The 13,970-nt window shown below is 45.4% G+C and overlaps 1 protein-coding gene across 1 annotated transcript; it reads right to left on the bottom strand.

Moving 5' to 3' along the window:
* Positions 1-6,941: 6,941 nt before the first annotated feature.
* Positions 6,942-10,180, bottom strand: LOC141075972 (uncharacterized). The gene is made up of 3 exons (XM_073563180.1): positions 9,800-10,180; positions 9,476-9,671; positions 6,942-8,662 (listed from the first exon to the last, which is right to left on the bottom strand). The coding sequence occupies exon 3, from the start codon at positions 8,155-8,157 to the stop codon at positions 6,991-6,993; it is 1,167 nt and encodes a 388-aa protein (XP_073419281.1). The 5' UTR covers positions 8,158-8,662; positions 9,476-9,671; positions 9,800-10,180; the 3' UTR covers positions 6,942-6,990.
* Positions 10,181-13,970: the final 3,790 nt, after the last annotated feature.

Raw genomic sequence — 13,970 nt, 5'->3', positions numbered from 1 at the left:
GCTGCACATGATGGAGTGGGGCCGCACATGATGGAGTGGGGGGACTGGGGCTGCACATAATGGAGTGACGCTGCACATGATGGAGTGGGGCTGTGCATGATGAATTGGGGGAGTGGGGCTGCACATGATGGAGTGGGGCGAGTGGGACTGCACATTATGGAGTGGGGCTGCACATGATGGAGTGGGGCTGCACATGATGAATTGGGGGAGTGGGGCTGCACATGATGGAGTGGGGCGAGTGGGGGGAGTGGGACTGCACATTATGGAGTGGGGCTGCACATGATGAATTGGGGGGAGTAGGGCTGTACATGATGATAGGATAGTGGGGATTGCACATGATGAAGTGGGGGGATTGCACATGATGAAGTGGGGGGGGTAAGGGGGACTGCACATGATGAAATGGAAGGGGGATAGGGGGCTGCAAATGATGAAGGGACACTGCAGATGATTTGAGGGGGTGATAGGGGACTACAATGGATGAAGTAAGGGGACTTCAAATTAAAGTGGGGGGACTGCAAATGATGAAGTGGGGGAGAGGATGGGGGACTGCAAATGAATTCAGTGTGAGTGAAGGGGTACATAAATTTAATTGAAGGTGGGGAGTGGGGAGAGCAAATGATGATCTAGGTGGAGAACAAAATGAATTTTGAGGGTGGGGGAATAAATAATGTATTGAATGTGGGGTAGAGCAGTTGATAATGAATTGAGGGTGAGAGAGAAAGACATGACAATGAATTGGGGCAGGAGGAGAATGGAAATATAATGAATCGGGGTTAGGGTTAGAGCGGAAGGTACATAGTGGGGGCGTTGAGGATAAAGTGACTGGTAATGAATAGGGGGAAAGAGTATGTGGTGCCCCTGAGGCTCAGTCGCCACAGAGGTACTGCACCTTCTCCTAAGGTGTAGTGCCCCACCGCCTAGGTAAGTTGGGAGCTCCTTTCCTCGCTCCAACACCTGCACCCCACACAGATAGTTCAGCACTGACCACATTGCGGCTTCATGCTTAGAGGGTAGCAGAGCACCTTGCTTCGTAACACGAGATGTGCTGGGAGGTGGGTGGAGTTGAGACATATAAAAGGCTGGAGGAGAGCAGTCTGAGGAGCAGTTCAGCCTGAGGGGAGCTCAAGGCAGAGGAAGACAGTCAGTCAGGCGAGGCTGAGGACTGGTCTTAGTGGAACGAGCTCCCTAGAGGAGGAATAGAGGAAGGAGTGCTGCAGCTGCCTCTGTGATCTGAGTCAGCTGGCACTAGGAAAGGAACAGAAGGAGAGAGACGTAGAACTGCAACCTAAGCTTCCATGAGAGAGAAGGAACAGCGCGGAACAAAGGAGTAGGAGAACAGAGAGGAGTTGTGGGTTGGAAGAGGAACCCTGCCTATAGGTTGTCAGCGCAAGGCCAGGGCCCGGTCCCTGAGGTTGTATGGACACTTATGGTTCTGCAGCAGACACAGGTGGAGTAGTTGGCTGTAAATGCATTACTCTCATCCAAGACTTGGGGCACAACAGCATCTGTATAGGGAGCCGGGACTCAGGAGAAGGGAGTCCCCGAAGTAGGCTACAGCTGTCTGCCGTACAAGTAGAGTTGTTAGGAACATCTGACAGGAGGAAATTCAGAGTACCACGGTACTGGAGCTCTTCACACTAAAGGCGCAATAGAGGTGTCGTTCAGGAATGGTACATGTTGGCGGAGTGTTGGAGAGGAGAAGCCTAACTTGCCCGGGAGGTTGATTGAGTCTCTGCCCCGGAGGACACGGCATGGAAGCGGGCACCAGTGGTTACCAAGAACTGTGAGTAAAGCGTTGAAACTGCAAGCCCGGGTGTCCTCCATTCCTTCTTGCGTCTGCCAGCACTGCTACATTCCCTGCGCTGGACACTACACCATCAAGGTGTCCCCACATCTACACTGCCCTGGGACAACAGCCCTGCCTGTGGAGGGCTATACCACCATTGCTGCATCCCACCATCCATCCCAGAGGATCTGTCTGCAACATCGGCTTAACATCTCCCTTGCCGAACACCACAGGTGGCGTCATGAACTATTCAATTCCATTAACCACACACCACCATTGACATTGGGCGCCCAGGGCCACGGACCGGGTCACAGCTGCCGTGATACTTTCCCCCCGACACTGGCCCGAGACCGAGTACCCCACTGCCCTGGGACTGGAGGGCGACCCAAGTACAGGTGCTAATTAATTTATGTATTAAATGGGGAAAGTGGCTATTTATAGTTAGTGGGTACACAGTGGTGGATTATAATTTAAATTTGGAATGGTGGGTTGCATAATAATCATTTATTGATTGTGGGTGCACCTCTGTATTCAGATGTGTAGTGTAGAAGAAAGGGAAAAAGTTGGGAATGTGCTCTGGAAGAGGTGCTTTAGGTCAGGGTTCCCCAACTCCAGTCCTCAAGGCCCACCAACAGATCATGTTTTCAGGATTTCCTTAGTATTGCTCGGGTAATAATTCCGTCACCTGTGCAATACAAAGGAAATCCTGAAAACATGATCTGTTGGTGGGCCTTGAGGACTGGAGTTGGGGAACCCTGCTCTGTTATTTTATGCAGAGTCCTGGCTGGAAAAAGTGATGGCAGTCTGTGCTGGATGAAAAAGAAAAGCAAAGATGAAGGACTTGACGTCACTAGACGTCAGAGAGACGTCACTGGTGAGTCAGTGTGTTACCTGTCCACTGACACTATACACTGTATACTATATACAGAGCTCCTGTGTATAATGTCACTGGCAGTGGTGATCACTGTATTACCTGTACACTGACACTTTATACAGAGCTCCTGTGTATAATGTCACTGGTGATCACTATATTACCTGTACACTGACACTATACACTGTATACTATATACAGCAGTCCTGTGCGTAATGTCACTGGTGATCGCTGTATTACCTGTACACTGACACTATATACAGAGATTCTGTGTATAATGTCACCAGTGATCACAGTATTACCTGTAAACTGGAAGCCAATACAGAGTTCCTGTATACAATGGCACTTAGTATTGTGTTTTTTTTTAAATTAATGATCAGTATTGTAGTATTCAGTCACTATGTGGTGGTAATATATGGTCTGGTCATGGTGTGGCGCTATTTGTTTCTTGTATGTGGTACAAGAAATGGTATTAATGGTTGTTTAAAAAAAAAGTAAATGTATGTGACTCATTCCCTTAAAGAAAAATGCATAAATATATATTTATTTTTAATAGTTTAGAGTAGAATAGGGCCCGGCCAAAAGAGTCTATCGTGTCGTGGTATCAGCTTAAAAATTATTTGGGCCAGAACAAAAGCTGCTGGTTATGAATATCATCTGGTGTTTGATGGGAACTGTTAATATCTGACCGGTGAGGATGTGGTGGTGAAGTTGAGTTTTTCCAAGAGTGGGCGGTGGGATGGTGGAGGCGGAGCTGGTGTGGAACCTGGGCGGAACCTCAAGGGAACCCCAAAATTTTGCCATTAAGGGGTCCGAAATTCCTAGTGGAAGACCGCAGACCGCAGCTTCCTGAGACTTCAGTGTGCTCACGCAGGCAGCGTGATGACATTATTGTCTCATGCTGCTCTGCGGACCAGAAGAGAAAATGGAGGCTGAAGTGTTGGGAATCAGGATGAGGGGAGCATAAACTTCTTTATTTTTAAAATGGAGAATTGCGGCCATGCTACTATATATTTGGGAGAACTGGGGGCTATTATACTGTATATTTGGGAATAACTGGGGTCGTCATACAATATATATGGGGATACCTGGGGCCATCATACTATATATATGTGAGGGGAACTGGGGCCCATCATACTAGATATGTGGGGAGAACTGGGGCCATCATAATAGATACAGTCATATGTTAAAGTTTGGGCACCCCTATTAATGTTAACCTTTTTTCTTTATAACAATTTTGGTTTTTGCAACAGCTATTTCAGTTTCATATATCTAAGGCTAGTTTCACACTTGCTTTTTTTTGCAGCGCGTTTTTCCCGCAAAAAAACGCATTAAAAAAACGCATACAAATGCATACAAACGCTGCGTTTTTTTCAAGCATTTTTATGCGCATGCAGGAAAAAAACGCAGCGTTTTTGCGCGTTTGTATGCGTTTTTTGTGCGTTTGCGTTTTTTTACAGATTTTTGAAAAACCCCACAAAAATGAAAAAACAACCATTCAACAACACACAAGACCAATGGGACTTCATTGTGGGTGTGGTATGTTAATATATAGACCCTGTCTACAGTATTCTTCACATTTGCTTGATTCTTCTCGTGACCATGGATCTGCGCTGGAAGAGTTTTCACTTCAACTTGGATTTGGACATCGCGATGGCTCAGGCGTATGCAGTTGCTTGCCATGAACAAAGGAAGAGAGAGAGGCAGCGAAGACGGCGGCGTATGTGGATACATCCGATTGTTGAACTCCGGGAGAGCCGTGGGGCATACCACACCCTCTACAGCGAGCTACGGGCAAACCCGGAGAAATTTACAGATTATATCCGGATGTCCCACGAAAGTTTCATGGATTTGCTTGCTCGTGTCCAACAATCCATCCGGAGACAGGACACACAGCTCCGTCGTGCGATTCCTCCTGAGGAACGGCTACTGGTGACACTACGGTATGTTTTAAAAACCAAGGGGTGTGGTCTGATGTTTTTTTTTGTAAATTTAGTATTCAAAACCTTGGGTAATTAGTTTTCGTGAATGTACTAATATTTTATTTTATAGTTTTTAAAAATAATATACATAAATATTAATTTTACTTCTTTGTCTGTTCACAGATTCCTGGCGACTGGAGAAACCCTATCTTCACTACACTTCCAGTACCGTATTGGAATCTCTACCTTGTCTGGAATTGTTGCTGACACCTGCCGGGCTCTCTGGAATGTTCTTTGCCCAGAATTTATGCCCCTGCCCACCGCTGAAAAGTGGATGGAAATTGCTGACAAATTCTGGACAGTATGCAATTTTCCCAACTGTTTGGGAGCTGTTGATGGGAAACACATACGGATCATCAAACCCCAAAGAACGGGATCTGAGTACTATAATTACAAAAAGTACTTTTCAATAGTACTCATTGCGATTGCGGATGCCGGATGTATGTTTGTAGCAGTGGACATTGGAGCATTTGGCCGTGGTAATGACTCACAGGCTTTTAAAAACTCAGACATGGGCCGGAGGTTGTATGGCAACCAATTTAATTTCCCTATGCCACGGCCTCTTCCTCACACCGAAGCTCCGCCACTGCCCTTTGTAATGGTTGGGATGAGGCTTTTCAAATGTGCGGAAACTTACTGAAACCCTACTCCAGCCGGGACTTGGACCACACCAAAAAAATATTTAATTACAGGCTGACCAGGGCCAGAAGAACTGTCGAGTGTGCTTTTGGGATTCTTGTTTCCAGATGGCGAATTCTGGGCACAGCCATTAATCTTAAACTTGAAACAGTCGATGAGGTGGTGAAGGCCTGTGTGGTTCTACATAACTTTGTGATGGCTAAAGAGCACCCGACCTTTGAACTGGACGATGATGCTTCTAACCCATTGCCTGAATTCACTCAGCACACTCTCAGGTCATCCGTTGAAGTTGGCCAAATGAGGGACCAATTTGCGGCCTACTTTATTTCTGATGTAGGACGGGTGCACTGGCAAGATGAAATGGTGTAATGTTGTTGTTTGTTTATGGTAATAAAAATCCTTATTTGATACCATTACTGAGTGCACTATATTTTTTAAACTCCAATTAATTAAAAAACTTCCCATGTATAACTGAATTTTTTTATGTTCACACACCTGGGCAGGTAAATACACATATGAGTTAAAATGCAGCATTGCTAGTCTGCGTGAAATATATTGTAACGAGCAAAGCTGCAGGCCATGAATCAGGAAACCATTTTTTTTCAAGAGAAAATTGTGCAACTAGTTTAAAACAAAGTATGTGATTTTCTCAAAACACAACCCTCAAAACCCAACCCCAATGAAAGTCCATGGGGAATACAAGTCAGCATTGAGTGGATGAATGTAATCTGCTCATGTAATCTGCTCCATTACAAGTTATTACACTAGGCCTTGGAATGACTATACTAGGCCGTGGTATTTCAAATATGAGTATATTAGGCCTTGTGCCTACTAGTATAGTCATATGTGAAATACCACGGCCTAGTATAGTCATAACAAGGCCTACTCGATTTTGGCCAACTAGTATCTTGTTTCACAAAAAACAAACGAAGTTTCAACAGTTTGTTTTTCATGAAAATAGATTCTAGTTGGTAAAACTAGAGTTATTACACTAGGCCTTGGAATGACTATACTAGGCCGTGGTATTTCAAATATGAGTATAGTAGGCCTTGGGGCTAGTAGTATAGTAATATGTGAAATACCACGGCCTAGTATAGTCATACCAAGGCCTACTGTAATAAATCGATTTTTAACAACTAGCATCTTGTTTCACAAAAAACAAACTGGTGAAACTAGAAAGAAACTTATTTTTTAGACAAGTTTCAACAGTTTGTTTTTCATGAAACCAGATTCTAGTTGGTAAAACTAGAGTTATTACACTAGGCCTTGGAATGACTATACTAGGCCGTGGTATTTCAAATATGAGTATAGTAGGCCTTGGGCCTACTAGTATAGTCATATGTGAAATACCACGGCCTAGTATAGTCATACCAAGGCCTACTGTAATAACTCGATTTTTAACAACTAGCATCTTGTTTCACAAAAAACAAACTGGTGAAACTAGAAAGAAACTTATTTTTAAGACAAGTTTCAACAGTTTGTTTTTCATGAAACCAGATCCAAGTTGGTAAAACTCGAGTTATTACACTAGGCCTTGGTATGACTATACTAGTCCATGTTATTTCACATATGACTATACTAGGCCTTGGGTTGGTTTTTAACATGTATTTACCCATCAGTGTGTGTGAGCGGCGCAAACAACATTAATGAAACTTAGTAATGGTGAACCACAAATGTAAATTTATTTTTTATCACAAAAATAAACCTAAAAATTATTTTTTACGGCGTTTGGGGGCAGATGGTTTCAATTTGGGGGTGTGCAGGGAATATGCAACACTTGCAGTTGAAGACGGTGTTTGAGGGGAAGGGGCAACAAAACTTGTGGGGGAAGGTAGTCCAGTTAAGGGAATTAAACTAGGAACACTTGGAGGAGAGGAAATCTGTTCAGGTACATTAGTTGTAATGGCATGTCGCCGTAGGCTTGTGTGCCTGGACCGACTTTGGCCCAATGCCCGCCTTGATTGATTTCGCCTTGAACTAGGGGCAAATATGGAATGTAGGTCCCCCGTCTGCTGGTATGGCTGCTGCTGCTGAGGTGGCGGCTGCTGCTGCAGAGGTGGCGGCTGCTGCTGAGGTGGCGGCTGCTGCTGAGGTGGCTGCTGCTGCTGAGGTGGCGGCTGCTGCTGAGGTGGCTGCTGCTGCTGAGGTGGTTGCTGCTGCTGCTGAGGTGGCTGCTGCTGCTGCTGAGGTGGCTGCTGCTGAGGTGGCTGCTGCTGCTGAGGTGGCTGCTGCTGCTCTTCGTTGTCAGTGCTCGTCCTTGCAGGAGGACTGGTGGCGGCAGTGATGGTCCAGGTTTGCAGAGTGGTGGTGGCAGGGCTACTACATGTTGTTGTAGCGGCAGGGCTGTTCCATGTTTGCCTAGTGGTGGCTGAGCTCCACGCATGCATGGGATTGGCGGTGGTGCTCCAGACAGGAGCAGCGCTTGCCATGGTGGTGTCGGTGAAGTGACCAGCTGCACTCAGACTTGTGGTAGTGTAACGGTGGGTGTCCTGGCTTTGAATAGAGGTGTCCGTGCAGTGGTATGCAGCACAAGTCGGTAGTGAGGTGAAGCGAGTCAATGGTGGCACAGGTGGAAAGGACACCACTGACTGCTGACCGTACCGATTATGCTGCATAGCCTGCAAGAAAGCATTGTTGCAGGCCTGCAGCACATTCAGCTGTTGATCAGGACTAAGGTGTTCCGCCATGCCCTTTTCAATCTTACTAAAAAAATGGTGTGCTGGTCTGTTGAGGTCGGCCTCCAGACGGTCAAGGCGCTGTTCTACAGAATTGAAGCGGTGTTCAAAGTGGTTAAAACCACGTTCCATGAGTGCAAAACCGCTTTCAACTCTGTCGGACAGTGACTTGAGGCTGGAATTAAATGTCTCGCTCAAATGCATAAACTCGGGCAAGACATTCCTGTCCAAGGCCCTCTGCCGCTGGCGGGTAGTGCCCGCATAACCAGTGGCAGAGACCTGGGACAGGGGAACACCTGATGGCCCAGCTTCCTGGTCACCAGCTGTGTGTGTGGTTGACCTGCAAGGTGCTTCCTGGCTGTCGGATGGCTGGGACGGGTCAGAGGACGTCCGAGGAAGGACCGCTCCAGGGCCAGGTTGCAGGGTGCTGCTCCAGGTGCTGTGGAAGAAAGGAAAATCATTACTACCATGCCTTTACAAGAAGCATCAGCTGTGGATTAGAAAAACACAGATTAATAAAAATAAAAACCCAAAATGTATAATACTTACGATCTCGTGGCAAGGACCGGTCTTAGGAACTGCAACGCGTGATAGTGGCGGTATCTAGTTCTGGTCCTTGACGCAGATCCACTGCGAACCTGGCCCTCAGCACGAACATCACTGTTGAAGCGGTCCTTGATCGAACGCCAACGTGTTCGGACTTTGTCCACTGTTGATAAAAAAAAAACAGTGCCGTCAAGGACAACAGTCACTGCGGCACAATGTAGCAATACAATACTCAAAGCAGTCACTGTAGACCCCGATGACACTGTTGGGTTTCCTGCTAGAATACACCTAGCACGAAACCCAACAGTGCCGTCAAGGACAACAGTCACTGCGGCACAATGTAGCAATACAATACTCAAAGCAGTCACTGTAGACCCCGATGACACTGTTGGGTTTCCTGCTAGAATACACCTAGCACGAAACCCAACAGTGCCGTCAAGGACAACAGTCACTGAGGCACAATGTAGCAATACAATACTCAAAGCAGTCACTGTAGACCCCGATGACACTGTTGGGTTTCCTGCTAGAATACACCTAGCACGAAACCCAACAGTGCCGTCAAGGACAACAGTCACTGCGGCACAATGTAGCAATACAATACTCAAAGCAGTCACTGTAGACCCCGATGACACTGTTGGGTTTCCTGCTAGAATACACCTAGCACGAAACCCAACAGTGCCGTCAAGGACAACAGTCACTGAGGCACAATGTAGCAATACAATACTCAAAGCAGTCACTGTAGACCCCGATGACACTGTTGGGTTTCCTGCTAGAATACGCCTAGCACGAAACCCAACAGTGCCGTCAAGGACAACAGTCACTGAGGCACAATGTAGCAATACAATACTCAAAGCAGTCACTGTAGACCCCGATGACACTGTTGGGTTTCCTGCTAGAATATGCCTAGCACGAAACCCAACAGTGCCGTCAAGGACAACAGTCACTGAGGCACAATACAGAGCAGGGAAATACTCACTAAACGCCTTTTTGGAGGATGCTGTGGCGCTGTCCCAGCCATCCATCAACGCTGCGGCCACCTCATTCCATAGCCGCCGGGTCACCACATTGTCCTTGTACAGCCGGTCACGGCTGTCCCACAACGGCGAACGCTCCTGGACCAGGCTGATGAGCTGCTCATTATCCAGGTAGACGTCTTCATCCCGTTGTGGAACCTAGACAAAACACATTCATTAGAATAATCAAATTTAAATTGAATAAAAAGTTACAAAAAAAGAAACAAAAAAAAGAGTAAAAATAGAAGATAAAAAATAAAGAACATTACAAATCATTTGATACTTACATTCCGTATCACCACCGGGACTTGGCTTCGCTGCTCCTGCTCTTCGCCCTCACTAGTCCCGTCCGCAGATGATGATGACGATGTCTTAAAAAAGTTGAAAAAAACGTAAGAGATTTGGAGAAGCAGCAGATATACTTACCAGATGCACGAAAATAATCACCTCACGGTCTGCTTGCGCCAATTCCTGCCGCGATGGGGAATACTCGGATTCTGAAGACATACTGCATGTAAAAATAATAAAAATCATTAGTACATACATAATTTAAAAGGACAGGCATATAATGTAATATACTCACATTCTTCGCTGATATAATGGGTTCTTGGTTGACTGTCTGCTCTTCAATCTGTCAGTGTAGTAGTGGCAGAGTTTTGGCAGGCACCTCCTTTATATAGACTTTTTTTTTTGACTTTAGAAGATTATAACTAGGATAAAAAGTGGACACCACCCAAAAAACGCAGCGCTAAAAAAACGCATACCTGCGCATGCCAGTGCGCACGTATGCGCATCCATAGGCTATAATGGCCATTTTTAGCGCAAAACGTGCGCATATGTGCGCATGCGCTTTTTTCCAGGGCCAAAAAATGCAACATGCTGCGTCTGGAAAATACCAACGCACACCCCAAAAAAACGCAGCGCATGAAAATCGCATACGTGCGCATGCCAGCGCGCAGGTATGCGCACCCATGTTAAATATAGGGGAAAAATCGCATGCGCACGTATGCGTTTTTTTCCAGCGCTAAAAAACGCAAATGTGAAACCAGCCTAATAACTGATGGACTCAGTTATATTTCTGGATTCAAATGAGGTTTATTGTACTAAAAGAAAATGTGCAATCTGCATTAAAACAAAATTTGACCGGTGCAAAAGTATGGACACCTCAACATAAAAGTGACATTAATATTTCGTAGATCCTCCTTTTGCAAAAATAACAGCCTCGAGTCACTTCCTGTAGCTATTAATGAGTTCCTGGATCCTGGATGAAGGTATTTGTGACCATTCCTGTTTACAAAACAATTCCAGTTCAGTTAAGTTTGATGGTCACCGAGCATGGACAGCCCGCTTCAAATCATCCCACAGATGTTCAATGATATTCAGGTCTGGGGACTGGGATGGCCATTCCAGAACATTGTAATTGTTCCTCTGCATGAATGCCTGAGTAGATTTGGTGCGGTGTTTTGGATCATTTTCTTGCTGAAATATCCATCCCCTGCGTAACTTCAACTTCGTCACTGATTCTTGCACATTATTGTCAAGAATCTGCTGATACGGAGTTGAATCCATGTGACCCTCAACTTTAACAAGATTCCCGGTGCCGGCATTGGCCACACAGCCCCAAAGCATGATGGAACCTCCACCAAATTTTACTGTGGGTAGCAAGTGTTTTTCTTGGAATGCTGTGTTTTTTAGCCTCCATGCATAACGCCTTTTTGTATGACCAAACAACTCAATCTTTGTTTCATCAGTCCACAGGACCTTCTTCCAAAATGTAACTGGCTTGTCCAAATGTGCTTTTGCATACCTCAGGCGACTCTGTTTGTGACGTGCTTGCAGAAACGGCTTCTTTCGCATCACTCTCCCATACAGCTTCTCCTTGTGCAAAGTGCGCTGTATTGTTGACCGATGCACAGTGACACCATCTGCAGCAAGATGATGCTGCAGGTCTTTGGAGGTGGTCTGTGGATTGTTCTTGACTGTTCTCACCATTCTTCTTCTCTGCCTTTCTGATATTTTTCTTGGCCTGCCACTTCTGGGCTTAACAGGAACTGTACCTGTGTTCTTCCATTTCCTTACTATGTTCCTCACAGTGGAAACTGACAGGTTAAATCTCTGAGACAACTTTTTGTATCCTTCCCCTGAAAAGCTATGTTGAATAATCTTTGTTTTCAGATCATTTGAGAGTTGTTTTGAGGAGCCCATGATGCCACTCTTCATAGGAGAATCAAACAGGAGAACTACTTGCAAGTGGCCACCTTAAATACCTTTTCTCATGATTTGATACACCTAGCTATGAAGTTCAAAGCTCAATGAGGTTACAAAACCAATTTAGTGCTTCAGGAAGTCAGTAAAAAGTAGTTAGGAGTGTTCAAATCAAGAAAATGATAAGGGTGCCCATACTTTTGCACAGGTCAAATTTAGTTTAAATGCAGATTGCACATTTTCTGTTAGTACAATAAACCTCATTTGAATACAGAAATATAACTGAGTCCATCAGTTATTAGATATATGAAACTGAAATAGCTGTTGCAAAAGCAAAAATTGTTATAAAGAAAAAAGGTTAACATTAATAGGGGTGCCCAAACTTTAACATATGACTGTATTTGGCTATGCCCACCATGCGTAAAGTGAGCGCTTCATGTACGGATGGTACCCAGGGTCTGGAGGAGAGGAGACTCTCCTCCATGCCCTGGGTACCATATCTCTGTAAGTAATAGAATTAAAATAAAAAATAGGGATATACTTACCCTCTGTCGGCCCCCGGAGCTCTCCTGCCTCTGAGCCACACTGCCAGCATCTTCCGTTCCCAGGGATGCATTGCGCGAATGACCTCTGATGACGTAGCGGTCTCGCGTGACTGCTATGTCATCAGAGGTCATTCGTGCAATGTATCCCTGGGAACGGAAGTTGCCGGTAGCGTCGCTGAGAGCCGAAAGGACTCCGGGGGCCGACAGAGGGTAAGTATATCCCTATTTTTTATTTTTTTAAAATTATTTTTAACATTCTATCTTTTACTATTGATGCTGCATAGGCAGCATCAATAGTAAAAAGTTGGTCACACTTGTCAAGCACTATGCTTGATAAGTGTGACCAACCCGTCAATCACTTTTCCAAGTGATGCTTCAAATCGCTTGGAAAAGCGCTAGCATTCTGCAAGCTAAAAACGCTTGTATTTTGTGGGAAAACGCATGCAAATTCTGCATGCTTTTTACCCACGGCAGGGAGTTGCGGAAATGCTGCGGACAATTCCGAAGCATTTCTGCAACGTGGGCACTTAGCCTTTATAATCACTGTCCTACAACGCTTTATTTAACAATTACTTGTATAATGAGGAATGCTTTATTGTACTATATTTGTTTAATTAGCCATTGTATATCTTGTATCATGTCCAATTTTATCATGGCTATAAATAGCTAATATTAGCATCAACCTCTAAGCCCAAGGGAAGGGCAATCCTTCCTTCTGCAATGGTTCTCTAGAGGTTTCCTCCACAGGGTTTTTTCCTCTCCTGAACGCTGTAGGATGACGCTTTGTGAGTTGGAGGTTTATGAAGTTTAGTCCCCTTAATGCTTTTGCAGGGGCATCACCAAAGTGATTTATATTAAAAAAATGGCTAAGAATGTCATATGTGACTTGGAATTTAAATTTATAACTCATTATAATTTTGCGGTTTAGGAGTCAGGTGGAAGTTGCAGACAAGTTAAGGTGGACTCATTTTAACTAACAGAGGATGTAAAACCTCATGGTGGTGAACAGGCTCGGCTTTGGTGGCCAGCCTCAAAGACGTTGTAATGGTAACGTCAATCAGGGGCGGGCACAGTGGTTAAGCACAGGAGTGAGGATAATAGGGTCATTGGTGCCCTGAAAGTTTACTGGCTCTGCTTGAATGGCAAGTCAGTGCATGCCACCCCTTTATGGCTGTCTGTCCTGGGGCTGTATGTCAGACAGCTGGGCAGAGGCGTAGCTAGGGTTTCGGTTCAGGGGGGGCGAAACTTCTGAGTGGGCCCCTAACTAGGTAACTGTGATTACAACTCGGTGACGCACCCTAATAGTGGATGTAGGAGATGACTGCGCTGTTACTGAAAATAATCCCTATATAAAGACCAACATGGATATTACCGCAATATGGTCAGTGGTAAATACCAGTCCTACAAAACATATGTGATTACTGCACAGGTATAGTTGGTGTCTTACCGCTGACGTTCTTTCTGATGGAATCGGTCACTTTTCACGTCTTTTCCATCTGGCCCAGACCGACATGACAACTCCTCCAGCCAGGACTCAGCTACAGAGAATACAACAACGACACGTTTCACTTCTCTTATTCCAGCCCCATCACCATCTATCCCCAACCTGCACAAACCCATCATCCTACTGATACCCCAATGCTGAGCCGCTGCTGCCATATGTGTCCCTATTACAGCACCTGATACCCCAATGCTGAGCCTCTGCTGC

The sequence above is a fragment of the Dendrobates tinctorius genome, unplaced genomic scaffold, assembly GCF_039654945.1.
Source record: "Dendrobates tinctorius isolate UK_male_01 unplaced genomic scaffold, ASM3965494v1 ptg000383l, whole genome shotgun sequence".
NCBI classification, from domain to species: Eukaryota; Metazoa; Chordata; class Amphibia; order Anura; family Dendrobatidae; genus Dendrobates; species Dendrobates tinctorius.
Note: the sequence above shows the minus strand (reverse complement) of the source record. Positions and strands in the feature narration are given on the sequence as shown.

Bases quoted from the DNA above. Each gene is read 5' to 3' on its own strand.
- LOC141075972 (XM_073563180.1), bottom strand. From the start codon at position 8,157: ATGCATTTGAGCGAGACATTTAATTCCAGCCTCAAGTCACTGTCCGAC.